This window comes from Macaca mulatta, chromosome 17, assembly GCF_049350105.2.
Source record: "Macaca mulatta isolate MMU2019108-1 chromosome 17, T2T-MMU8v2.0, whole genome shotgun sequence".
Lineage (NCBI taxonomy): Eukaryota > Metazoa > Chordata > Mammalia > Primates > Cercopithecidae > Macaca > Macaca mulatta.
The window spans coordinates 5801151-5828677 of NC_133422.1; the positions used below are offsets into that span (position 1 = coordinate 5801151).

Sequence of the window (27527 nt, forward strand, 5' to 3'; positions counted from 1 at the left end):
GCGTATATTTTTATAAAATTTGTAAAATCCTGAATTCAGAGGCGTAACTGGGCCAAAGGTTTCTGACGGACCTGGGCAGCTGGTGTCCTTTATCTGCATCTCTTGGAAATGTCTACACCAGTCAACTGTTAGGCCAGCCTTAGCACTGAAGAAACATGAGAAGCTTCCACCAGAAGAGGGAGCTCTGACCCCACCAGACTTGTGAGAAAACAGTACATGTTGCAAAGGGCTAGAAGGTGGGAAGAGAGAGAGCCTAAGTCTGTTTATGTTTTGGAGACAATTGCTTTGAGATTTTAATACTCTGCACCTTGGGTAAGAGCCTATTTTTCTTCGTTTAGATGGGACAGGAACAAACGTTCGGAATCCTTAATGTCCTGGAATTTTCTAGGTATGTTTCTCTTTCATACATTTGAAATAAAATAATTATTTCCCAACTTCATCAGAGTGTTTACATGATTGCATGGTATGATTCAATATACTACTTAAGTATTAAATGTAATAAATGTATCTCCATAAACTCTTCTCCTTGGAATTTGTGACTTTCATTAAGGAAAGTGAAGCAGGTTATTTTTCTTTGCTTTACTCAAGAGAAATGCTCTACTTCCATGTCCTCCTTTTTCTTTAGATTTCCAGAGCCTGATGTTCTTGCATCAGCAGCTGCAGACATGTCTGAATAGTTTGGAGCATGTGATGAGGGCATTATTTTCATTGGCGTTTCCCAAGTCCCATGAGGTCATTCCTCTTACTCTATGTGAGCACTCCTGGAGATCTGAGAAACTGACAAATGATGACAGATGAGATCAGTTCATCTCATTAGAGGCTGGGTCCACGTAGGGCAGTTTTCCTGGACTTATTCGGAAGCTTTCTTCCCCAGTACAATTTTGAAAAGTAAGACCCAGGAATATTTGTTAGACTTTTTTGTTCACATAGAACATTCATTGTTATAAGGAAACATATCTTAATTTTTTGTTTGCCTCTTTTTAACATGGAATTGTCAGTACTAAAGCAAAGTTCTATTGCTATCTCAAAAGCATCTTTTCCTATGATTAATATTAGGTGGATTTTTCAATAACCTTAAACGATTCACAAATCGTTTGCTCTGTTTTATAAGCTATTTTTAAATAAGGATTAGTTTTTTATCTTTGTGTAGGAAATACTTTCTAGCCCTAGTCTTTAGTTTTAGGACCGCAGGCTTGGACTTGGAACCATAGGGAGGGGAGGAGGGATGGTTGATGACGGTGGTGGCTCATGTAGGAAGTGGTGACAGTGTCCCTGCGTGTAGAGGTGAGCGACGTGCTAGGCATCTCTCCAGACTGTTTCGTGCCCCATCTTTTGCTGGAAACTGTGCAGTGTCCTGTGACTGCATTAACTGGGACCAGCAGTTATTGGATAGGCGAGGCGGAGAAAAGAGAGTTAGATAAAAACAGGTGAATATGGATAGAGACACAAGGATGTATTAAAATGTATTTATGGGAGAATAAGAAGGAACAGAAAGATAATTTGTGGTTATAGTGGTGAGTCTATTTGTTTTTCATGGACTCATCTCTTTCCCAGTGCCAGTTAATCTTTGTAATACTCCCTTGAAGTAGTTGCTTTACACATTGAGAAACTGAAACATGGGTTTTAAGAACGGCCAGGAGTGCCTACCTGTAAGATGGTTGAGAGAGAAAGCAAATCCAGGTCAGCTAGAGCGCTATGGGTTAGGATGTGGGAATTTATCCAGAACTGAAGAGAGACTCTCCCCTACTCTTAGAGACTTATAGTCCATCGGGAACCACCACACTGAAAGGCCACCGAGATGGGGGGTGTAGGGCCCTCTGTAGTTGGAGTGTGCTTCAGGAGGTTGAAATGTTGTTGGCAAAGGAGGATCAGAACGTGTAGAAGAGGAGAATGGTGAGTCCCGTGTGTGCTCAAAGCCTGGCGGTCGTGCATGGGAGGGTTGGTGGGAGATGAGGCGAGGCTGCACAGGTGGACGGAGAGCAGTGAGAAGAATTCGTAGGCAGTGGAGACTCACTGAGGACTCGGTGGGTGAGAATGGGCCAGGAGGAAAGACGTGTGAGGAAGTGTAGATGCTGTGGTGAGGGGAGGGAGAGTTCCTTGGTGCTGAATTGGGAGTGTTCTGTGGATTTGTGGTTTCTTTCACTCCAGTTAAAAGATGACACAGGGAGGAGCTTCCGAGTTAAGTGGCTCTATACTGAGTCTCCCACTTTTGTACCTACTGGGCAAGTTACTTAATAGCTTAGAGGTGGAAAATAAAGAATATTTTTAGAGAGTAGAGTCAGAAGTCAATCGGATGTGGACTGTCAGTGCTAGAATTCTCCTTTTCTGTTTTTCCTACTGCAGATAGCGGTGCTAGTTCATTTTCATGGCAGGGAAAGAAATAGGCATATGTTCGTTAGATGTAAATAAAAAGAGTAGGAGATACACAGTTAGGTCCTACTTTGAAGAAAAAGGCAGGGAAAGATAGACCTTGGCCATTTTTAGGAGCCCCAGACCATCTTTTGTTCTGACTGGTGTTCAGCTGGGGGACGTGCATCCTGTAAACAGACCAGTGAAGACTCTTTTATTTTTTTCACTCTCCCAGTGACAGAAAAAGAATGTCTGTGATTGTCCGAACTCCTTCAGGACGACTTCGACTCTACTGTAAAGGGGCTGTAAGTATCGGAGACGCCATGTGCACAGCAGACTTCTTGGCAGCTTTGTTAATCTGCTGCTTTTCCTAACTGCTTTCCTCATCACTCCCTGACTGCTTGTCCAGAGTGGAAAGGCTCTTTCAGGTGGGCTGTGAAGCTGCCTTTGTAGTAAAAGCCCACTGAAGATAATGGTGGTTCAGGGCAGTGTGGCAAAGATGGTCAGTGCAAAGCTTACCTTTAGCCAGTCGTTGGTTTCAGAAACAGTGACTCCATGTGTCATGCAAAATCCTTGGAATATGAATTCTTATTCCAGTTTTACTAGCATCGTGTTTTGACTTTGGGAAGATAAAGTAATTTGTGTTGACCTATGATAATCTTAAGTACTCTGATATATATTGGTTCTCTAGCACCTCTTCTTCTCAATTGTTATTTTTTTTTTCATACATTATAGAGAGCCGTGTTGTAGGTACAAAGGCAATGCCCATGTGTAGCTGCATTATTACTGCCCCTGTTAGTTTCCTAGGTCAGGCTTTGTGTCCTGTATACCTTCTAGTAGCCAAATCTAAATGGTTTATTTCAAAGGAAAGATGTTATTGCTTATGAATCTTAATTTTAAAACTAGATCCTGTTAAGTCGTAGTCTTATGTATTGAGGGAAAGAATTATTAAACTTATTTTATTTGACTACGTCAAGAATACAAAGCTCTCCTAGGATTAATTAGCGGTTGACAGTATTACTAATCTTTACCAGTTGTGGCAAGAAGGGTGGTTTTATTTGAGTACGTGATGACTAGAGCTTTTTACAAATGAAGGGATGCATGGGAATTCTAAAGACATTATATTTGGACTTGCTAAAGAATTCTGTGTTTATGGTAAAATGAATTAAGCTCATCTAGGTTTTGTTCTCATATGATATATTTTTAAAGCTTTTTGTTTATTCATTTGCTATTGTGTTCTAAGTACCACATCGAGTACAACAAGTGTCAGTGTGAGGTGGTAGAGGAGGGCTGTCAGTATAGAAGAGGTACATATGAAAATGCTGCAAAGGTGTATTTTATTTTTATAGGATTTAATTCTCTCCAAAACCAAACTCAGTTTTAAAAAAATTTTTTTAGAAGCCTAAAACTATGCAATTTGTAACATATTGGATGGATTATCTGTGGGATCTGGTCCCCTAACCCTTCTTGTCAGTCATGGAAATAGTTGTAGGCAGATGAGCTGTGCACCTGTGTGTTTCTCAACAGAATTGAGTTCAGCGCCCAGTGGGTTGTGCCCTCTATGCTTAGGATTGCCTCCCGTGTTGGGAAGCAAGGTTGTATTTGAGTAACTTAGGATGTGCATTTTACCCTTTCCCCTTCTGCACAAGCACCTGATAAACTTTGGGATATGAGTTTTGCGAATTTTGTTGAATATAGGCCCCCTTGTGTTCCGATGATTCTCCCGTACTTCTGGTTCTCCCCAGCATATTTTTGTTTGGCTTTTAAGATACAGATTTTGGTTTTGTTGGACACATTCATACCCCATTTGTTTTCCAAAGCTCATGCCTGAGCCCAGCCAAATGCTAAATTCCTACTTACCCACTCGGGTATTCTCATGCATGTTAGATAAACAGAAACAAAGCCGTGCTTAGCGTGCTGGCTGGAAGGTTTACTGAAGGGTTTGCCAGTCACAACGTTTCCCTATTTTATAGGATAATGTAATTTTTGAGAGACTTTCAAAAGACTCAAAATATATGGAGGAAACATTATGCCATCTGGAATACTTTGCCACGGAAGGTAAGTGGAATTTGGAAATGCTGTTTTTGGCCATTGGAGCTGTACTTTCAAGCATGTTGTCTTGATTTCCAGGAGCACATTCTTCCAGTGCCTGCCCCATCCCCTCCTGTGCCCATGGCAGTGACAAGATGCATAGCCAAATCCAAACTCAGTTACCTGTAGATGCCTCTGTCGCTCATGAGCAGTGGAGCGGAGGGAGAGGCAGGCCAACGCACAGCGTGTAGAATCACCTTTAGTTACTAGTCCCTTTCTCAGAAAACTCACGTGGTTATTTTCCTGTCCCTCTCTTGGTGTCCTTATGTCACTGGCTTATCCGTGACTTAAGGAAATAATTCATGGAACCCATAGTGAGCAGGAAAGGAGTTCTCTGGAAGGCCGTAAACGACACTGGTGTCAGGGGTTCCTGCTAGCGAATGTCGTGATAGCTGGAGCCACGCTGAAGTGCTGACGGCTGCTTTCTGGCCTCTGGCTCTGCATGCACATGTGAGTACAACTGACACATGTGCATGGGTGTGGCTGCCTGAAAGCCTGGATCTTTCATGGGATAGCACATGGGGCCTTTCCTTGCTGTCTTGAAACACACTTCCCACCTCCTCTGCTTGCTGCTGAAACCTGCCTACTGTGCATGGATCATGCACAGCTCCTGAACCTCTCTGCCATGGAGAATTCACTCTTCTGACTTCTTGTGCTCTCAGACTTACAGAAGAGGTAGTTTATATTAGAATACAGGCGAGTTGTTTTTACATTTCCCTTGGTAGATGTGGGAGTGTTGAATTAGAGTGACCTAAAGTACCGAGTCTCTTCAATTTTTTTGAGCATGCTCATGGGAAAGGAAGCACAGGCTGTCCCCTAGGAGGTCACGCGTTCTGCCTGCCTCCATTCACCGGTGGCTGTCTTGCAGGCTTGCGGACTCTCTGTGTGGCTTATGCTGATCTCTCTGAGAATGAGTATGAGGAGTGGCTGAAAGTCTATCAGGAAGCCAGCACCATATTGAAGGACAGAGCTCAACGGTTGGAAGAGTGTTACGAGATCATTGAGAAGGTAACCGCACCCAATACAGCCTTTACAGCTCCATGAGGAACTTAACCACCTATTTCACAAAGTCTTTGACCAGGAATCCTTTCACTATGTAGGGATGTTCTCTTTTCTTGTGTCTTAATGGACCGGTAGCTCTGAGTCATTTTCTTTGCTTTAGGAAGCACTTGATTTGCATGGTCTCTCTGAAAGGTCTAGCCACCCTCAGCTAAGCATTATTGATAGCTTAAGAAATATCAGGTCAAAAACAGCATCAATGACTTTGCTTAAGATTAGGCTTAATGAGATTAGCTCACGCTGTTGAGTTACAGGAGTGATCAGAATGCTATGGAGGCTGGTTAGATGTTGTAATGCTAAGCTTCCTCCACTAACTTACTCTAATGATACTTAAGCTTTGCAATGGCTACTCCACATTGTCTACTTTGATTTTACTGTTGTTCTTTTCAGCTTATCGTAAGGCATTAGCTCACTTTCAATTTATTGGTTTCCTTCAAGTATGGGAGCCAGATTTCAGCTTTTTCTGTTTCATGTTGGCAGCCATAGGGCCATCCAATTTCCAGTTTCTATGACTTCTTTTTTTTAATATAGAGATGGGGTTTCCCTCTGTTACCCAGCACCCAGGCTAGAATGTAGTGGCGCAGTCATAGATCACTATAGCCTCAAACTCCTGGGTTCATGCTAACCTCCCACTTCAGCCTTCCGAGTAGCTGGGACTACAAGATCATGCTACCATGCTTGGCTAAGTTTCATATTTTTTTGTAGAGATGGGATCTTGCTATGTTGCCCAGGCTGGTCTGAAACTCCTGGGCTCAAGTAGCCCTCATACCTGGGCCTCCCAAATCCCAAACTGCTGGGATTACAGGTTTGAGCCACCATGTCTGGCCCAGTTTCCATAACTTTGAAAACATCACCTATTTACTTTTTTCATTCCTATGTTGGTTTTAAAAAATTCTCCTCTGCTTTTTTATACTCCGTTTTTGGTTTCAGTTTTATATTCAGTTATGTATATTCAGTCATTTTAATGTACCGAATTAAAATGAACTGAATAAAACTGAATTCAGGTGTTTATTTGCCCTGTTTTACTGGAAATAGCCCACATTACTTTTAGAATTAGAAAAAAGTGATTAAATAGGTGACGTGCGTATGGTGGGTGCTCAAGAGGTAGCTGGATCTTCCCACAGTCTGTGACCAAGCAAAGGTGCTATATCCTGGAGAGACTAGGATGTGGGTACATGGAGCAGGCCCTTTGTGTAGTCTCTGAAATCTGCCAGACCAGCAGGCACAGCACAGGCAGCCGGAGGGAACCACACATCTACACCCATCCTCAGTGTGACCTGGTCTGCCCTGGACCTTAAAGAGCTCCAAAAGGGGCACCGTTTTATAGCTACCCTCAATCTTAAGATACTTGGATGTTTTTTTTTCTCTCACTGTTAAATCCTTAGCACCACAAGTCTCTTATTCCTATTTTGCTGTATCATCTAGAATTCTCATCATTTGTTAAATGTGATATAATGTACTACTCATTTGTGGACTGAAAGGGAGGGCTCAGGTACTGTCAGTGTCCTTGGAATAACCTGCCCATCTGCTCTGCTTTAAGATGGTTTCTGTTCTAACAAGCCCCTGTGTCGAGAAATCAGTGAGTACTGGGCGGCCTGTGTCTGTAGAGTGAGTCCATCACTGCAAGGCATTTGGAAATGCCACCCATCCAGATGCCATCTGCAGACACAGGTGTAAAACAGGAAATAGAACAACTGTCTCAGAACAGTTTGATTGCCTTTCTTTGTCAGAATGTATTAGTGCTGTTCTTAAGTATGTGCCAGTCTTTAACTGAGGATATTTTTTCAATCTAGAATTTACTGCTACTTGGAGCCACAGCCATAGAAGATCGCCTTCAAGCAGGAGTTCCAGAAACCATCGCAACTCTGTTGAAGGCAGAAATTAAAATATGGGTGTTGACAGGAGACAAACAAGAAACTGCGATTAATATAGGTAATGATTTTTACAAATAGTTTCCTGATGCTGGCTTTTGTATTCTAGTTTTTCGAGTATCTTGTAAATGTGTCTAAATGTTTCTCAAATTCATTGACACATGGTGTTTTATAGGACTCTTCATTCACAAGGCTACGAAAAATTGACCCGAATCAAATGAAGATGCCCTCATTCCTGTTACAAACATTAAAGCCATCATAGTTCCTAGAAAAGAGTTAGACACACTTACATAGGGCATAGAATTCAAGATTTGACAGCTTCGATTTTCTTGTTGCTTGCTTCACAAGATTTTAGTCTGAGACTAAGAGAGCATGTTTTTACTAGGTTTAAATATGCCTTATTATTTTATGTAATTATAACCATTTTAATGGTTTTGCCCATTAATGGACTCTTCTAAGAGCCTTGTGTCTTTCCCTGCCCAGCTTGGTTGACAACTTCCTTGCTTACAGAGCATCACAGAGATGAAAATTGAAGAAAAGGAATTTAAGTCAGGATAACTATGCCATTGTTAAAGGAGCACATTTTAAGTTTGAAAAGGAGTTGAAGCTACTCGTTTTTAAAAAATCTAATCTTGATTATTTGAAATATTTAAACATTATCTGGCACTTTTTTTTTTTTGAGACGGAGTCTTGCTCTATTGCCCAGGCTGGAGTCCAGTGGCGCCATCTCGACTCACTGCAAGCTCTGCCTCCTGGGTTCATGCCATTCTCCTGCCTCAGCTTCCGGAGTAGCTGGGACTACAGGTGCCCGCCACCACACCTGGCTAATTTTTTGTATTTTTAGTAGAATTGGGGTTTCACCCTGTTAGCCAGGATGGTCTCTGTCTCCTGACCTCGTGATCCACCCGCCTCAGCCTCCCAAAGTGCTGGAATTACAGGCATAAGCCACCATGCCTGGTCTGTCTGGTACTTTGATCACCATTATGGTGTAACAAGACCCGGTGCATATGTGGTAAAATGAGCACATAAGGACTGCATAACTTATAATATCTCGCTAGAAGTAGACTCTTTCTTTCTTTCTTTCTTTCTTTCTTTTTTTTTGAGATAGAGTCTTTCTCTGTCACCCAGGCTGGAGTGCGGTGGCGCAATCTCGGCTCACTGCAAGCTCCGCCTCCCGGGTTCCCGCCATTCTCCTGCCTCAGCCTCACGAGTAGCTGGGACTATGGGCGCCCGCCACCACACCCGGCTAGTTTTTTGTATTTTTAGTAGAGACGGGGTTTCATGGTATTAGCCAGGATGGTCTCGATCTCCTGACCTCGTGATCCGCCCTCCTCAGCCTCCCAAAGTGCTGGGATTACAGGCGTGAGCCACCGCGCCCGGCCAAGGTAGACTCTGTTTCTGTATCTGGTTCTATGTCGGTGCTCTGTGTGTGAGGAAGAAACCTACTAGAGCCTCTGTATTCGAGTGACTAGTGCTCTTCAGAGGAGTGTTCTTGGAATATTCTCAACAGAATCCAACGGTGTCCCTTTCCTGAAAACCTTACCTTTGAATCGTCTTTGTCTCTTACAACCTCGGTTGTAAATAATACCTGCCGTCTTGGGTAAATTGCATTTTTTAAAAGACAAAAGCCGTGTAATCGTTTCTGGTCAGGGATATAGCTAATTAAATGGAAGGTGGGCTCCCAAACAACTGAAGTTAAGCTCACAAGAGAGTGACATAGGATTCATAAGCAGTCCCTGAAAAACCAGCTGTAGATGTTGTCCCTGGATTTGTGCTGGTTGTCACTCAGATGCATGGTTTTGGAGAAGAGTATGATGGTATTTTAGTGCAGAATCATCACTGCTACTAGAAAATACAAACCCAAGCTTACAGCCCTTTGATGATGTGTCGGCCAGCATTTTTACAAATGAAGAACACATTTGCTTTTTGTATACTATGTTTCTGTGTAAGTATGTAGATTGGCCCTTTACGTGTTATGTTTCATATAAGTTTGGCCTAAAACACCTGCTGTGGATCTGTGGCCCCTGTTCATCACAGATGGCATGCTAAGTTGACTGCCACCCTGAAATACTTACCTAAAATGTAGGTGGCATGCCTTCCACCCTCTTAGAGCAATGTGAAAAAAGAGTGGGTAACTCCTCAAGTTAAAATTGAGCTGTTATGATAACTTTAACCTGCAAACAATACCTCAAATTTGCCCTACTATCACAATATAGCCTAGATAGTTTTTTGATGATGGGCCGTAAAATATAGTATCTTGGGTTAATAAAATGATGACTTTCTCAAAAAAAAAAATTGAGCTGTAAAGTGGTAACCTTTCTTAGTTTTCCAGATCTTGAGTGTTCCTGCTGGCCTAATAACCTATGCGTGTCGCTGGCCCTAGACTAAACTACCTTCAGTGTGTTCTTGGATGTGCCCTGGCTGGAAAAGGGCCACGGCTCCCTCTCACTGCCTCTCATCCACACTACACTGCCCAGCCCCTGGGAGCACATGCAGCCTTTTTTTTTTTTTTTTTTTTTTTTTTTTTTTTTTTAAATGTTCATTTTGTTATACCTGAGTCTATCTAGCTAAATTTGGGATAAACACTGAAAGGCGCTGAAAATCAACCCAGAAAACACAAATGGATTATTAATTGAAAAGGCAAGTTTTGCTTGTATGTGATGAGGCTGCTCTGAGCCTTATGAGATAATTGATACCATTCCAAACAATTTTTTAAAAATAACGATTGTTGTTATTTTTTACTTTTTTCTAAGAGGGTGTAGTCATATGTAGTGCTGGTGCCAGAACCACTCACATCATTTGCTATCTCTTAACTGATCTTTCTTAGCAAGTACTCTCCAAGACAACTAGAAGATGATGCTTTATAACCTGATGACTTTTTGTCAGTCTTACGTTTATCATGGAGGCTTTCTCTATTCACATTTTATCTAGTGTATCAGTCAGATTCAAACACATCTTGGGTGTTACCAAGTAACTTGGTGTTACCAAGTAAGCTTCTAACAGCTGGAGCTGATTTCTTTGAGAGAGCTGTGTCTGAATTGTTTCTTCACTTAGCCTTTGGAACTCAAGCTTGTAGGCCTGGGTGATGTTGAGAATTTAAATGTCATTTTATGATTTAAGGTATCTGTTGAGCCTACAAATGATGCAGAAGGCTCAGGAAAGCATATACGTCCAGACATTTTGTTAGACTTATCAGTGTCAGACCACAGGTGGCAGCTGTCAGCAGCGTGAGGTCATGCTCTAGATACATGGGTTTCTAAGCCTTTTCTCGTCACATAGCCCTCATACCCCTGGTAGTATGAACCATTATTGATTGTCTCCCGTAATACTTTACATTTTCATGCGTCCTGTGTGGGTTTTAAGGTATCCAGAAGATATTTGGGAAGATCAAGTATCTAGCAGTTCTCCTTCTAGATGAAAAAAGGGAAACAGAGCAAATTAATGGAGTGTCTGGCAAGTGCCAGGCACTTGCTTCAAGATCACCTTCAAGCACGAGTTGTGAAAACTCTTTTTTAAATCTTTACATATGAACAGTCTATAGCTAGGGGAGGAAATTCTGCGTTTCCCAGGGCTATACCCTACTTAATGACCAAACTGTTACTAGGTGTCAGGGCTCTTGACTTCTGGTGTGGGGCTTATTTAGAGGGATTAACATAGCTTTTGCAAAAAATGTTTTCTGAAGTTTGATTTAAAAGACCACGGAGAATGGTAGTATATTTAATCTATTACAAGGCGCACATTGTTGTTAAATGTTAATGTCCCTGAAATGGGGATGCCTTATGGTTGTTGACTCTTACTCTTTTAATTGACAGCATTATCTTAGTGGTATGTACCGTAAGAGTTCATCTGTAGATTTGGCGACATTAATTATCTTTGGTGTTTGGGGGTGTTGGCTCTTTTTAGTGTTTTTTTTTTTTTTAAGTATATCTATCTCATAGTTTGAGAATTTATTTTTAAAGCTTAACATTTTGTTCATACCTTGGAAAAAAAATACACTTAGTCAAATCAAGTACCAGGACATATGTGTCTCCTATGAGCCAGTGAATTTTATGTAGATAGACAATCATCTTGTGCATAGGTTTTAGTCGTTTGAAATGGTCTTGTTGCCAGAATCCTGCAGCACTGTGCTTGAATTTATGCTAACTAGGTGTGTTTTGAGGAGCTGGCGATTTTCTCTTCTAGCTTAAAAGTTTGGCATCAGCTGGTCTAAAGTGAAATTTCAGATGTAGCCCTGGTAAATCTCGCAGTGGTCATTTCCTTCTTACCACTGGATAAAACATCTATTAAATAGTTATGCAGTAGATGTGGAGTTTTCAGAGTCTGTAATTTTTAATGGATGTAGGATGAGTGAGAACAAAATCCTAGTGTGTATTCCATTTTAAAGTAGTTAAGTTGGCATTAGCTTTCCTCTTAAAACATTTCTGAATTGAAATTTCAAGTCTTTTCCCCACCCTCCCTGTATTTTGCTGCCCATCATTTGATACTTTTAAACCATTTCTTACGGTCTTAGAGGTTTATTTTTAAAACGTTAATAAATTCTATTGTGTATATTTAAGGTAAACAATAGGATGATGTGAGATACATGTAGATTATTTTTGAAGTTTAATTTTAGGAAGTGACTCAATATGTCACTTGCCCTCCTGTAATTGCCCGTACATTTTCTTGTTCGTTTAAAGGAAGGTGAGTTGCCATTCTCAGGTGAAGCTGGACTGTGAGGGTGGCAACACTGGTACTGCTCTCAATCTTACTGCTGGTTTTCACGGAAGATTCAGTCCTGTATTTCTTGATGACCTACAGCTGACGTTGCCAGGTGCTCCACGATAAGCTTGGGGAACTTCCATTCCACACTTGGGGCACGAGTTAATTATGAGACAAGTCAGAGAATGCAATAGATGAGGAAGCACCAATTGTGCAGTGTAGATGTTAATCATGACTGGCTTTTGTAAGTTACTAGCAAATATTATCTATTGTGTGCCAGATACTCCGCTAAGTCCTTTACATATGTTTTATATTTGATTCCCTTGGAGAATTTAAAAGGCATTATCCCCCTTTAAAGATAAAACTGAAGCACAGAGACATGAAGTAACTTAGCCTAGGTCACACAGATATGAGAAAGCTGAAAATCTTGAGCGCTTAACCACAGCACACAATGTTCATTTCTCAGAAGGAACAATAGGGGTTGTAAAGGACCAGAGGAGTCTTCCTGGATGAGACACGTTTAAAACTTGAGCCTTCAGAATTTGTTTAAAACAAAAATGACAGAGAATAGAATGGGCCAGGATGTCCCATCTTGGGGAGGAGCCGTGAGGTGAGGCTGAGGCAGCGCGTTCTTCTGTGTGGCGAGGGTTCCTGAGAAGGGCCTGAAGGGGCTCGAGGGAGAGGTGCCCAGGCGTGTGCTCCATGGCCAAGGCCTCAGCTCCCTGGTTCTCTGGATGATAAGGGGCTCTGGATGGGCTCCTTTGATCCTACCTGGAATAGCCTAAAAGACCATCTTTTAGGCCGGGCGCAGTGGGTCACGCCTGTAATCCCAGCACTTTGGGAGGCAGAGGCAGGCGGATCACAAGGTCAGGAGATCGAGACCATCCTGGATAACACGGTGAAACCCTGTCTCTACTAAAAGAAAAAAATATAAAAAATTAGCAGGGCGTGGTGGTTGGCACCTGTAATCCCAGCTACTCGGGAGGCTGAGGCAGGAGAATAGCCTGAGCCCAGGAGGCGGAGCTTGCAGTGAGCCGAGATGGCGCAGCTGCATTCCAACCTGGGCGACAGAGCGAGACTCTATCTCAAAAAAAAAAAAAAAAAAAAAAAACCATCTTTCATCATGCGTTCTTGTTGTCTGCCAGTGGTTTTCATACGTGCAGACACTGACTGACTGACTGGATTATCTGTAAAGCTGTTGAGAACCAGTCACATGTTCACTGCGGATTGGTACCATGTTGAATCCTGTGATGGGTAGCTTGGTGGATTCGTGATCTCAGGATACATGGTTTGTAAGGATACATTGTTCTGACTTGTTCAAAAATGTCTCCAGAGAAATCTGGATTTGATATCAAAACCAGTGTTCTCCGTTTTCAAGGAGGAAACTGGTTGAGAGAGCTGAGAGATTTCGTTTGGTAGTATTTTCTAGTGTGAAGCATTATCTTATTGTATTAGAATCAAGTCCTGCTGTAAGTACCATAGACTCTGTAATATTTTGGTTTCTTTGAATGTTGATTATACTCAGGTAGTAGAAAGACTAAACCGTTTTCTAGTATACTGTTAATTTCAACTACAGTAAAAAATGAAATCCCAGAGGTTCTCCTCTCAGTCATTTTATGGCCGTCTTGTTAGATTGCGAGATTAAAGAAGTAGACCTCAATTTACAAGTGTGGACTGACATTCTATACCTGGCTCTTCTCCAAGAGTTGATCTCATTTTATCCAAAAACATTAGAAATCAAGCACACCAAATGTGGATTGACACAATTTAATTTGCTACATTAGTTAAGCCACAATTAACTGGGTTAAACTTCCCTGGTCTGTCTAGTGCGAGTGCTCCGACTGATAATTCTCTAAGCAAAATCTCACTTCCGGATCCAAACTAAAAACAACAGTAGCAAAACCCTTACCCTGTTTCTTCTCAGAAGTCTTCAGTTTCGTACATTTAAATTCATGGAAGTGTCTGTAGTTTTTTTTTTCTCTTCCCCCAGCCATGGCTAGAAAAAAAAGACTTAAGAGTTTTTCCATAATATCTTTGTGTAGCTTCAGTTGTCAAATGGCATTTTGCTTAAATTGAAAAATATAAAATAAAGCAGCAAGTGAGGGCTTAAAAATTACAGCCGGCTTCTGCAGCTGTTGTTCAAATAAAAAACTACCAGTAAATCTTTTTGCATTAGTTACACTAAATTTGTAACAGTCTACATTGCATGAAGTTGCTGGAAGTCTCTGGGGATGAAGAAAGAGTAAATCTAACATAGAGGGAAATGATTAAAGTTGCAATATCGCTCTTTGCAAGTGAAAAGAAAATGTAGACCTCCCTTCTGGACCTAATCTAAGAACTTATAGGAAGGAAGAATGCATTTGTAAAATTTTAATGGGAAACAAAGAGTTCGATTATTCCAGTCCTACCAGGCAGAGCTTTTAATGGCATTTTGAGAGGGTCTCACTTTTATCCATCACTGTTGTTAAAATACAGACTTGAACTAGTTTGTAAATGTATAGAAAATTGCTCCTTGTTCCCCCCTCCTTTTTTTTTTTTTTTCTGTTTTAGAGATTTAACAGTTATTTGCCCATGTGGTATTGTGATTTAAAATTATTCAGTTTGTTTTGGCTTTAAAAACAATAATGTGTTTGTTTTAACAAGAGAAATAATCTGATTCCCTTGAGATAACTGTTGTTAACAACCTTGGCTATGTCTTTTTCATGTTGCCTTCAAAAATTCACATTTGGATGAAAAGCCTTAATTTTGCCCTTTAAAATTTGATCTCGGAGGTGCTTTACAAAATGTTCTACATGGTGGTCCTTAGGAAGGATGTACTTTCTCAGATAAACAAACGAAATTTTTTTTACTGTTTCCTTCAATCCCTTCGTTCCCCCCAAAAACCCACAACAGGGTTTTTTCTTGGTCTTAAGTTTTGTCTATCTTGAATTTCATTTTGTGCCTGTTGCGAGGATTTCTTGGGGATGAAAAGAGAACCTGCTAGTAGGTCTGAGCACGTAAATGCAGCCGTTCTGCTGCTTGTCCCTCAGGTAAATGCCGTCTTCTTTTCTAGCCATGTGAAGCGTCTGTGAGAAGGACGTCGTCTTCCCTGTCCTGTGAGGAGAGTCCTTGCTCCCCGTGGCCGTAGGAACAGGACTAGCCAAGCCGTTCCTTGAGACTGTCACCTGTTTGCTTGAAGGCTGATGATTGATTTCCCTTTTCTATAATCATTAATCCGTTACCTTAAGGTGCTGAGACAAAACTAGTTGTGAGGGCCGATTTTCTCTGGAGGAGGATTTTTTTCTTGCCTTTTCTCAATGAGAGATTGAGTTGGGGTTTGGTGGAAAGCACAAGTGATCGCTAACCCCTCAAGGCACCGAGAGGATGGCAGGGTGATCTGAGAGACAGGCCAGTGCGCTGGTGGGCACCTCTGGTCTTGGAGTTGCTAGAGCCCTCTCCTCCCCACCAAGGGTGTGGATCGGAGGGGAGGCATCCCGAGAGGGGCTCGTCTTGGTCCGCGAGTGCTCACCCAGGGCGAAGTGTGGGTAGAAAACAACCCAAGGCTTCTTCGAAAATACAGTCTTCTGCTGGGAGAGAAAGCAGAAAATAGTATCTTGCTTAACCTGTAGAGATAACTTGACTGAAAAATGAGAAGGAAATTGTTAAGAACTAGGACTACTTTTGTTCCAAATAAGCCTTTTTTTTTTTTTTTTTAAGCCTTTTTATAGTAACAACCAAAAAAAGACTTTTTTGAAACGTGGATTACTTTAAATTTTTCACAGGAAGAGTGACTCCCTCAGTGTATTCCTTTGAAACCTGTTGTGAGAACTGGCTGCTGTCTTAAAGGGAGGGAGCTGGCTATCCCAGTGGGCATGTGTGGGCTGATTGAGGGGCACCGTTGGGGTCCACTGCCTTCCTAAAGTGTTCACTGTCACTTTAGACAACCCGAGGCTTATCTTAATGATATACAAGGATAACAGAGAGAAAAATCCACTGAAAATTGGAAAGTATTTATTTTAGCCTTTAGTTATAAAGACATTCCCAACTGGTTCTATTCAATCTGTCTACAAGAGTCAAAATCAATGTACTTGTCCTACTCCTCACTGTTACCCTGTTCCTCTGTGTGAGCCAGTAGGCTTAAAGTGGCAGAGAGAATCAAGGAGGTTGAATTTAAGGAGCTCACAGAAGGAAAGAAAAATTCACACACGTTGTCTCTTCCCGCACTTCAGGGTATTCCTGCCGATTGGTATCGCAGAATATGGCCCTCATCCTATTGAAGGAGGACTCTTTGGATGTAAGTAGTTTTTCAAAGTTGTATTCGCTTTGCTCTAACAGTATTAAACTCTTTGTTTCTGCTACCATTGATAATCAGGCATCATGTTTTGCTAAAAAACAATTATGAAAAACTGTTTATTTTCTGTTTATATTAATATTTATGAATGGATGTCAGAAAGCCTTATCTTTAAACATCAAAACAGCAAGCTTAGACTACTGCCTCATGATAATACTTCTATTCATCTAGAATTGTGCATTTAAAATGGGATGGTTTTGATCTGATTTAGCTTTAATCATTAAATATGAAATATTAATGGAACCTATTATGACCTACATTAAATGATGATGGTTAACTTCACTATGAGTTACTAAGGAGACATGTATGATTTTCTTTCTAGCACCGACCTTAGAATAAAGCTAATATTCAAGTGTTAAGCATTGTTTAAATTTATATAGTAAGGCCAGATTCAGGGGCTCATGTCTATAATCCCAGCATTTTCGGAGGTGGAGGCAGAAGGATCGCTTGAGCCCAGGAGTTCCAGACCAGCCTCAGCAACACAGCAAGACCCCATCTCTACAAAAAATGGAAAAGTGGGCCAGGCATGGTGGCATATGACTGTAGTCCCAGCTACTTGGGAGGCTGAGGCTGGAGAATTGATTGAGCCTGGGATGTGGATGCTGGGATGTGGATGCTGGGATGTGGATGCTGGGATGTGGATGCTGGGATGTGGATGCTGCAGTGAGCTGTGATCACACCAGCTTGCTTTCCAACCTGGGTGACAGAGTGAGACTCTGTCTCGAAATAATAATACATTTATATAGTAATAGGATACACGTACCCTTAATTCTCTGATATCCCAATGCCGCCACGTGAACCCACCCCATCACGGCATAAAGCCACTGAACAGACAAGCAGTGGGAGCTGATGTGAGGGTCACCAGCAACCTGTGAAGTGGTATGATATGAAAATACGAGTTGAACAATGAGATTCCATTTGTCAGAACTTTTAACAAGGGCTTTGTTACTGGCAGGCACCCATAGTACCCTTCGAGGCAGTATATTTAATACTTATATTTAGCCAATGCCAGGGGCAGGTGGCACGGCTAATTACACTTTTAAAGGGAGGCAATAAAGTACAGAGGTTTCTATACTTGCAAATTGAGAAGGCCATAATTCCTACCATGAACACCAGGATACTCTCTACCCCTTCATGAGACCAAGGGCAGGAGGCAGGAGAGAGTCCATAGTTCTGTGTGTTTCCAAGGCACCATTGGCGAGGAGGCCACCCTCTGGCGTGGGTGCTTCAGAATTCATCTTGGTACACCTCCTATCCTTGTTCATGTTGCTGCCTGCAGCAAGCCCAGAGTCCCAGCTCATACCTCGTCTCCTGGAGTCTAATTCTCACATGCTCTGAGGAAACCTGTCCTCTACCCAAGTGTTTCAGTCTTCCCAGCACTCCCTCTCACACATGTCTTTGTTTTTCTCCATGGAACGTCTCATCATTGGAAATGCTACTTTTGTGTGTGTGTGTGTTAATTATTGTGAAATACATCATTTAATTGTACAGTTCAGTGGCATTAAGTATATTCATATTGTTGTGTAACCATCACCACCATCCATCCACAGAACGCTTTTCATCTTCTCAAACTAAAATTCTGTGCCCCTTTAAACAACTACTCCCCATTCCCACACCTACCTCCTCCTCTCGCAGACATTCTACTGTGTGTCTCTGTGAATTTCACAAGTCTACGTACCTCGTATAAGTTCAATCATATAGTATTTGTGATTTTTATGACTATCTCATTTCATGTAGCGTAATGTCTTCAAGGTTCATGCATGTTGTACCATGGGTCAGAATTTCCCTCCTTTTAAGGCTGAATAATATTGCATGCCTATACCACATTTTGTTGATCCATTAATCCATCAGTGGACAGTTGAGGAGCTTTCAACATTTTTTTTTTTTTTGAGACGAAGTCTCGCTCTGTTGCCAGGCTGGAGTGCTGTGGTGCCATCTCAGTTCACTTGCAACCTCCGACTCCCTGGTTCAGGCAATTCTCCTGCCTCAGCCTCCTGAGTAGCTGGGATTACAGGCACACACCATCATGCCCGGCTAATTTTTGTACTTTTAGTAGAGATGGAGTTTCACCATGTTGGCCAGGATGGTCTCAATCCAATTTTTGACTATTGTGAATAGTGCTGCTATAAATGTGGATATACAAATGTCTTTTTGAGATCCTGCTTCTAATTTTGGGGGACATATACTCAGAAGTGGAATTGCTGGATCATATGGGAATTTTACATTTCACTTTTTGAGGAACTGCCATACTGTCTTTTTTACAGCAGCTGCATCATTTTATATGGTTTGTGATTTTTCCAAATTCTTGCCAACACTTTGGGTTTTTAATAGTAGCCACCCTAATGGGTTTGAGAGTAGTATCTCATTGGAGTTTTGGTTTGCATTTCCCTAATTAGTGACAATGGACATCTTTACCTGTGCCTTTTGGTCATTTGTATATCTTCTATGATGAAATGTCTATTCAATCCTTTGCCCATTTTTTAATCAGGTTTTATTTTTGGTGTTATGAAATAACTTATATTTTTTTCTACCTCTCTTTAGTCCCTTAGACTGTAAGGTCATGGTTGAAAACCTGATTTAAAAAAAAAAAGCCGGGCATCTCCACCTTCAAGACCTTGCTTTGTAAATATTATGCACTCAGTAAATGTTGGAGTGAATGAACGAGCTTAAGATAATTTTCTAGTCATCCATAAGAACTTCTATTTAAAAGTCATGCTGATGAGATAGTGGCTACAGTAGCAATGAGGGGCTGAGCACACGTTGATGTGACTAAGAAATAGAAAATGAGTAAGCCAAGACAGCGCATTGGTGGACGGGAGAGTAGAGTGCTCCTGCAGGAAGACTCCCAGAACCCCTGGATGTGTGCACGTGCCTTATGAACACAGCCACGGTGTCTGTACTTGAGGCTTCCTTTTTTTCTGATGATTTTCTGGTTCAAAGGTATCTATAATCTCGAAAAAAGCTTCCTTTTTCTGGAGGTAACTCAGAAATGAGCCTCTGTTTTCCCCTTATAACAGACGTTCTCTGGACTCCAAGAGACGGACTCTCCATACACATTGAGACTTCTGGTTTACCTAGACCAAAGAGTGGTTTGTGATGCCAAACTAAGAAGGTTGTGTATGGGTGTGTAGCAGACTTGCCTTAGTTTAACCTCCTAAGAATGATTCTTCCTTAACCAATTTTGAACTTCATCTTTTAGTATAATGACTGTAATGTATTCAGTATCTACTGAGCAGAGGTGCACTTTCTATATACTGTTTTTGTTCATCATTCAAAAGGGCACTTCATATTTCTGATTAGCGTCTACTGAGGAAGATTTTCCTCCTTCCTTGCTTTCTCCTCCCTCTCATGCTTTAGTTGGGTTAAACCCATTCCTATTCTCATTAAAGTTGTATTTGGTGGTGGTGAGGGATGCAAGCAGGATTCTAGGGCAATAAATTATACAATAGAGCTTTGGAACTCCCAGGTTGAGTTTTTAAGTCTCAGGGCTCCAATGATGATGTAGACGAGACAGGGACACAGAAAAAGGCCCAACAGAAGCATTTGGCCTGGCTTCTCTTTATTTCATCTCTCATATAAGTGTGAGGGGAGAAGGGGCTAACCTCAAACCTCCAGACCTGGCCCCCATCACTTTCACCAGACCAGTAAGTATGGCCGGGTTCGGACTCCAGATACTGTAAACAATTAGGATTTATCTCTGTGTTTTGAGTTTTTCATATGCTGCTAAAATAACATCTAAGCTCCATAATATAGATGAGATCAGTGGTCTTTGAACAAGGCAGAGTGATGGTGGTCACCCCAGGGGGACACTAGATGATATATTAAAATGCAGGAAAAAAGTTGTGATTTCCTATTTTTTCCGTTAAAAAGTATTGAGAGATTAGCTTTACTGATAATACATAAGGATTGCCACTGGCATCCCCAATTTTTTTTCCTGGCGCACTGACCAGAAATCAGTCTGAGAGGAATGGGTAGGAGGGGGGAGGCATGGCATTTTAAGTGAGAAAGGTTGCTACTGGAACTCCCACTGTTTTGTTTGCTTTTAGCCAATTGTGAAATATTGCCATTCATGTGTACTAGTTAAATGGACTTGTGGACTAGAGTTAGTTTTCATTAAAATGACTCTCACAGATGCTGACTTAATAGAATTCCTGTTTTTTTTAAAAAACAGTGAATTGAGGATAACAATATTGTAAGCAGAAGCTGCAATGATTTGGCTTTGCTCAATGTGTGTGCCAGTTCCAGCTTTTCTCAGCTACTTGATAGTTAAAACAGTGATCTGATCTGACAGATTAAGCAAATTTCAAAATTATTCACAAGATTATTATGAACCATGAACTTTTGTCCTAAGTGTACATGGTATCTTGAAATATTAGGTGTGGTAACATGAAATTGTAGGAATTAATGAGATTTTAAAAACTAAGAATCTTGAGTAAGAGAATAAAAATCTACAATTTTACCAGCAATTTATTTTTTGAAGAATGCAGTAATCTAATCATTTACTCTAAAATTTCACAAAATCTCCTGCAAATTAGTGAATGATAAATGTTTCTGATATTTGTTAGTAAAGGACAAAAAGTGCCGAGCCCCTTGGAGAGCATTTGGTTTTCCTGCTGCAATAATATAGAGAACACAGTGCAGCAATAATTAAATTGGATATAGGCGGAAGACCTATACAAAACCTTGCCAGAGTTTCTGTGTGTGTGTGTGTGTGTGTGTGTGTGTGTGTGTGTGTATTTAAATTTTTTATTTCTATAGGTTATTGGAGAACAGGTAGTATTTGGTTACATAAGTTCTTTAGTGGTGATTTGTGAGATTTTGGTGCACCCATCACCTGAGCAGTGTACACTGCACACAATTTGTTGTCTTTTATCCCTCAACCCCTTCCCACCCTTTCCCCCAAGTCCCCAAAGTCCATTGTGTCATTCTTATGCCTTTACATTCTCATAGCTTAGCTCCCACTTTTGAGTGAGCGCATACGATGTTTGGTTTTCTGTTCCTGAGTTACCTCTCTTGGAATAATAGTCTCCAATCTCATCCAGGTCACTGTGGGAATGTAAACTAGTAAACCACTATGGAAAACAGTGTGGAGGGTCCTTAAAGAACTAAAAGTAAAACTACCATTTGATCCAGGAATCCCAGTACTGGGTATCTACCCAGAGGAAAAGAAGTCGTTATACAAAAAATGCACACACCTGTTTATAGCAGCACAATTCACAGTTGCAAAACCATGGAACCAACACAAATGCCCATCAGATGAGTAAAGAAACTGATATATATATATATACACACACATAGATACACACACACATATATATACAATATATACATATATATATATGTATGTATATCTCAGCCGTGAAAAGGAATGAATTAATGGCACTTGCCAGGGTTTCTAAGAAACAAGCAATTGAACAAATTGTGAAACATAAGAGATTTACTACATATTTGGATAAAAGTGTAGTTTCTAATGTGTTTCAGCTTATGGAATAAAACCAGAGGTTATTGTTGAGAAGCCATCAAATGAAAGATGTACTGGCAAAGATGTGTTTGCTCAGAGTAAGCATTCATTCTTTAACACAAAAGGATGTACAGTCACTGGTGGAATGGCTACTGAGCAATGAAAATGGAATCAGATAAAATTCATTAATGACGCCTGTGGCAGAGACTACATTTTCCGACATCCCTGTGGATGGGTGTGGCCATGAGATTAAATTATCACTGGTAGAGTGTGAGCAGAAGTGAGGTGCGACCCTTGTGCATTACCCATCGAGAAGGAAATCTCTTGCCCTGGTTCCTCAGCTCTTCCCATTTTGCTGGCTGAAAATGGTATAAGGCTGGAGCTACTTTGGGGGCTATTTATTGGCAAAATCAGAGTTGCTTCCCTAGATTGGGCCCCTGGATGACTTCGGGAAATAGAGTCTGCAGATTCCCTCTGGAATATTTTTGAGAAAAGGTTATATAGTTTGAACTCTTGCGTGGGGTAGTCTCTTTGTTTATCCTCACCCTACTAATCGTACAGAACGTAATATTAAAAGCAGGGTCAATACATGCTCCCCCAGCATGACACAGTGCAGGGCTGTCCTCAGAAAGGAGGAAGGTCTGATGCTGTTGGCCAAGGAGAGAGAATGGGATTTTGAAGGTCAAGGGATTTGGATTCATTCAAACCAATACGTATGTCCTCATTCAGATTCTTAAGGTCCCACTCTTTCCCATCACTGCCCTCACTTTCATGGAAGAAACCTGGTTAGTCTATGACTACAACATTGATTGAATTCTACAACCCACAGCATTAACTTTTTAGGCTGCGTATGTTGGGCTGCTATGAAAGAGGTTCTCTTAGTCTGTCATAGGGACTGTCTTGTCTTCTGACTTTGTCTTGGCCTCTGATTTTGCAATTTTCGTTCTTTAAGCTTCCCAGTGCAGTGAGAGATGGCTGACCTATCCTTAATCTTGTATTCTTTCTGCCCTAATGGTATATTTCAATAGCTGCTTGATCTGCCACAGACTTGGCTTTAATAGGCAGTTGTTACAAATTGGTCACAGGTAGTGATTTTAAATCAGCTCTATTGAGATATAGTTTATATACACACAAATGTACCCATTTTAAGTGTACATGGTGATATGTTTTGACAAATGTGTATATGCATGTAATCACCACTCCATTTAAGATATTGAACATTTACAGGATCTCAGAAAGTTCCAACCCTCCATTTCCCTAGGCAACCATGGACCTTCTTTCTAACACAATGGATTAATTGTGCTGGCTTAGAATTTCATAGGAAGACTCTTTTTGTCTGGCTTCAACACAATTATTTTGATATTCATCCATGTTGCTGTGTGTATCATCCGTTCATTCCTTTGCTTGCTGGGTATTTCATTTTATGGATATTTCACAATTTGTTCATTCACCTGTTACAGGACATTTTCATTATTTCCAGTTTGAGGTTATTATGAATAAAGCTGCTGTGAGGCGTTTTTTTCTGTATAAGTTTTAGTGAACATCTGTTTTTGTTTCTCCTGAGTATACCTAGGAGTAACATTCTTAGAGGGAAGATGTATGTTTAGCTTTATAAGAAATTGCCACACAATTTCCATTTTACACTCCCGCTAGTATTACCTGCGAGTTCTCATTTTTGCATATCTTCACCACTATTTGGTATTGTCAGTCATTTTAATTTTAGCCGTTCTAGTGGATATGTGTTACTGATAATATCTCATTGTGACTTTAAGTTACATTTCCCTGATGACTAATCCTGCTGATTTTCTTGTGCTTATTGGGCATTTAAAAAACTTCCTTTGTTGAAGTCTCTGTCAAACTTTTGCCCATTTTAAAAAACATGTTTTATGCTTTTTACAATTACTGAATTCTAACAGTTTTCTAAATATGTAATTTGGATATAAACCCTATTTCATAGATGTCTGTTGCAAATATTTTTTTTTTCCCCAATCTTTGTCTTGCCTATCCATTTTCTTACCAGTGTTAGGGAAAATACACCCTAGGGTGGCCTCCAATAATTCCTGCCTCCTGCTGTCTACACCTTTGCCTAGTTCCCTCCCCTTGAGTGTGTGTGGAACCTGTGACTTAATTTTAACAAGTAAAATATGGCAAAGGTAATGGAATGTCACTCCCTTGCATGATATAAGAGTTTATCTTAGCAGACTGGACTGAGAGACTTGTCTCCATTGATGGCTTTAATAAGGAAGTTGCTATGTTGTGAGAAGGCCTGTGGGGAGGGTCATGTGGCAAGAAATTGCAGACAGCCTCTACGAGCCGAGAGTGGCCAAGTCTACAGCCAGCAGGAAAATGGAGACCTTAGTCCGACAGTCACAAAGAGATGAATCCTGCCAACAACCTGAGGAAGGCTGGAAACAGGTACTTCTCCAGTCAGGCCTTCAAGTGAGACCCCAGCTTAGCCAACACCTTGATTACAGCCTCATGAGGTCCTGAGCAGCAGATATAGCTAAGCTGTGCATGGATTTCTTATGAGAAACTGAGATGATAAATGTGTGTGGTATTCTACATTGCCAAATTTCTGTTAATATGTTTTATAACAATAGAAAAGTAGTATAAACACCTGTTGAAGAGCGAGAAGTTTTTTGTTGTTGTTGTTGCTGTTGAAGTCCAAATTTCTTTCTCGTTTTCTTTTTCTTTTGCTATGATTAGAGCTTTGGTGCTCTCTGAGAAATATGTACTTACTCTAGGACTGGGAAGAGTGCCTCCTGTGTTTTCTTCCAGGAGTTTTATAGTTTTAGCTTGTGAGTTTAAGTCTGGGATCCATTCTTGTGCATGGTATGAGGTGAGGATTGAGGTCCAGTTTATATCCCATATAGTTATCTAGTGTTTACAGCATCATTTGTGAAAAATGCTATTATTTCCTCATTGAAATACCTGTGCTTTTGTTAGAAACTGATTGAGCATATATGTGACTCTTTTCCTTGACCCTCTAATTTATTCCATTTGTGTATGTATCCCTCTTAGTGCCCAATTCTACATTGTCTTCAATATGAAAACTTTATAACAAGTCTTGAGATCGTCCAACTTGATTTTTTTAAAAGACTGTTTTGGTCATTTCAGGACCTTTGCATTTCTGTATACATTTTAGAATCAGGCTGTAAATTCCTCCAGGAAGCCTGTTGGGATTTTTATGGAGATTTCCCCCAAATTTATGTATGGATTTCATGCAATTTGACACTTTAAATGGGATTAATATTTGCATTCTATGAACGTGGGATATCTCTCATTTACTTAGGTCTTTTAAAATTACTCTCAGCAGTATTTTGTAGTTTTCACTGTACAGGACTTGTGCATGTCAAATTTGCTTTTTCTGGTTGTAACGGTTCCTTTTGATTCTTCCATTTCTCTTCTTTATATTTATACATTCCTTTTAATCCTTCAATATTGTTAAGATACCTCATTTAAATTCTTCCTCTGCTAATTCCACTACTTTGTCATTTATGGGTCTGCTTCTATTTGCTAACTTCTTCTGTTTGTTATATGTCACATTTTTCTGTTATTTTGCCTGTCTAGTAATCTTTTTTTGTATGACGGTTATCGTTAATATTTTGTGATCCAGTGTCTAGATTGTTTTCTTTTAAAGAGTATTGTGTTTTGGCAGGCAGTTACTTGTGAGTTTATAGTAGCCTTTACTCTAGAACTACTACAGCTTTCCTGCCAAGTTACAACTCGTTGGTGCTACTGCCTGAGACCCTAGGTGTTCACTACGGTTTTTCTACCGTGCATGGCTGGAACTTAAGTATCTGCCAATCGTGCGTGAGCCCTGGGAATTTTTTTTTTTTTAAACAGCACTGATAGTTGTTCTTTTTTCATATATATATGAAAAACTATATGTATCTGTTTTAGGGTTTTCTTTTCCCCAAATCTCATGTCATGTCCCCATACACGTGCATAAATTCCTGTTTGCTTGAAGACCCAAGGGGACTCTTACAGATGCTTGAGCTCTTTCTCTGTGCGGTTCCTTCTCTCCCTTATGCACTTCTCTCCCTAGCCACCCGGCATTCTCTAGCATTCTCTGTCTCCTCATAGCAGTGAGAACATCATCCTCTGGGTTCCTCTTCCCTGAATCACAGTTTGGAAAGTACCTCTGGTCAGAAAGCTTCAGCTGCCATTGGCTCACCTCATGAACTTCTGTTCTCCTGAGGATTGTCCTCCTGTGTTGCCTATTATTCGGTGTCTGAAAACAGTGTGTTTCATACACTGTCCCAGTTTTCTGGCTGCTTATAAGTCTCTTATACTAGTTACCTTATCACGCCTAGAGGCAAAATGTGAGTAATCACTCTGCCTCTGTCTTTGATAAATATTAATTTCCAGTTTAAAGACCTGTATCACTTGGATTTTTCTTTTGTAATAATTTGCTGCTCCTAGAGTGTGGCCAGTTATCTCTGATTTTGAGAACTCCAGGGAAACTTAGCTGGATCAGGAGAGAAGAATACCAGAATAGTGCATCTGTTTCAGCTCTGGATTCCAGGGAAGAGGCAGGACGATGACTGCAATGGCAAAGGAAGCAGGTCATACATGATCATTTCAGTAGCTATTTCGGTCCTACTTGCCATGGACAGCTAATACCTTTTTTTCCACTGATGATTAGGTCATCAGTACCTTCAAACCCAAGCAAAAGAAATAATTAATGCCAGTTTTTCATCTTTGGAATATTTCTTAGAACCACTTCTGCTACCAACTGTAGGAACAGTTGGAGTTCCATGCAGGAAATGGTGACCGTCAAGTTCTGCTCAGGAGATTAAAAACCACATCTGGTATCGGAACAGAGTGGTTTCAGTGTTAAGAATTGTTAAGTATAGAGTTTGCTAACTAGGTAACTAGGTAACTAGGTAACTAACTAGGTAACTATAGAGTTTGCTAACTAGGTAACTAAGTTTGCTAACTAGGTAACTAAGAAAGAAAACTCTAGGGCAGGGATTGTCAAAGTACAACCCTCAGGAGAAATCTGATCCTACATCTCTTCCTGCAAATAAAGTTTCATTGAGCACAGACATCCCCAAGGCTAGGTCGAAGAAGTGATTGTCAAGGGAATTGCGAGCAGACAAGAGGCAAACAAGAAGGAGCACGTTTCTTTCTTGTCTCCAGACCTGGAGTCTCTCGTTCCCTCTCTGTCCCTCTCCTGCTGGCGGGGCCTAGAGCCACCTGCGAGTAAGGAGTACGGTTGATAGAGTTCCCGCTCCAGTAGCACAGACTGAGCACAGAAGGGAGGCTGGACACAGAGATGTTAACAGCTGGCACAGAAACTAATTTCAAGTGTAAAGACTTAAAACGGGAAATTAGGTGCTTGTGAAATTGTTGGGAAAGTGGAAGGAGCAGAAGTCAGCGAGCCCTAGAAAGGCTTCAGGTCCATGCCCCTGCAGCTTGGTTCCCGGAGTCAGAGCCCTGTTGCTGCTACCCAGGAGACCTCAGGGAGCCACCGCCGACGTCCCGGCATCCTCACACCTATGAAGTCAGGTTGAGATGGTAGAATGTGGTCTCTTCATGCTCTGTCTCCTCTCTGTCTTCCCAATCTTAAGCAAATGCATCTTGTTGATAGAATTCATGCAGCATCTTAGTAATATAGGAGTCTAAGAAATATGGCTTTACCTTCCAGTCCCTGTAATACAGG

General features: G+C 40.9%; 1 protein-coding gene across 2 annotated transcripts in view; it reads left to right on the plus strand.

The window, feature by feature from the left end:
• Window positions 1-27527, plus strand: part of ATP8A2 (ATPase phospholipid transporting 8A2) — a 653085-nt gene that overhangs the window by 215544 nt on the left and 410014 nt on the right. For both annotated transcript variants that reach the window (XM_028837283.2, XM_028837285.2), the window contains 6 exons: window positions 339-388; window positions 2585-2654; window positions 4323-4407; window positions 5309-5448; window positions 7293-7431; window positions 16277-16341. In XM_028837283.2, coding sequence (XP_028693116.1) covers window positions 339-388; window positions 2585-2654; window positions 4323-4407; window positions 5309-5448; window positions 7293-7431; window positions 16277-16341 — 549 coding nt within the window. The remainder of the gene's footprint in view (window positions 1-338; window positions 389-2584; window positions 2655-4322; window positions 4408-5308; window positions 5449-7292; window positions 7432-16276; window positions 16342-27527) is intronic.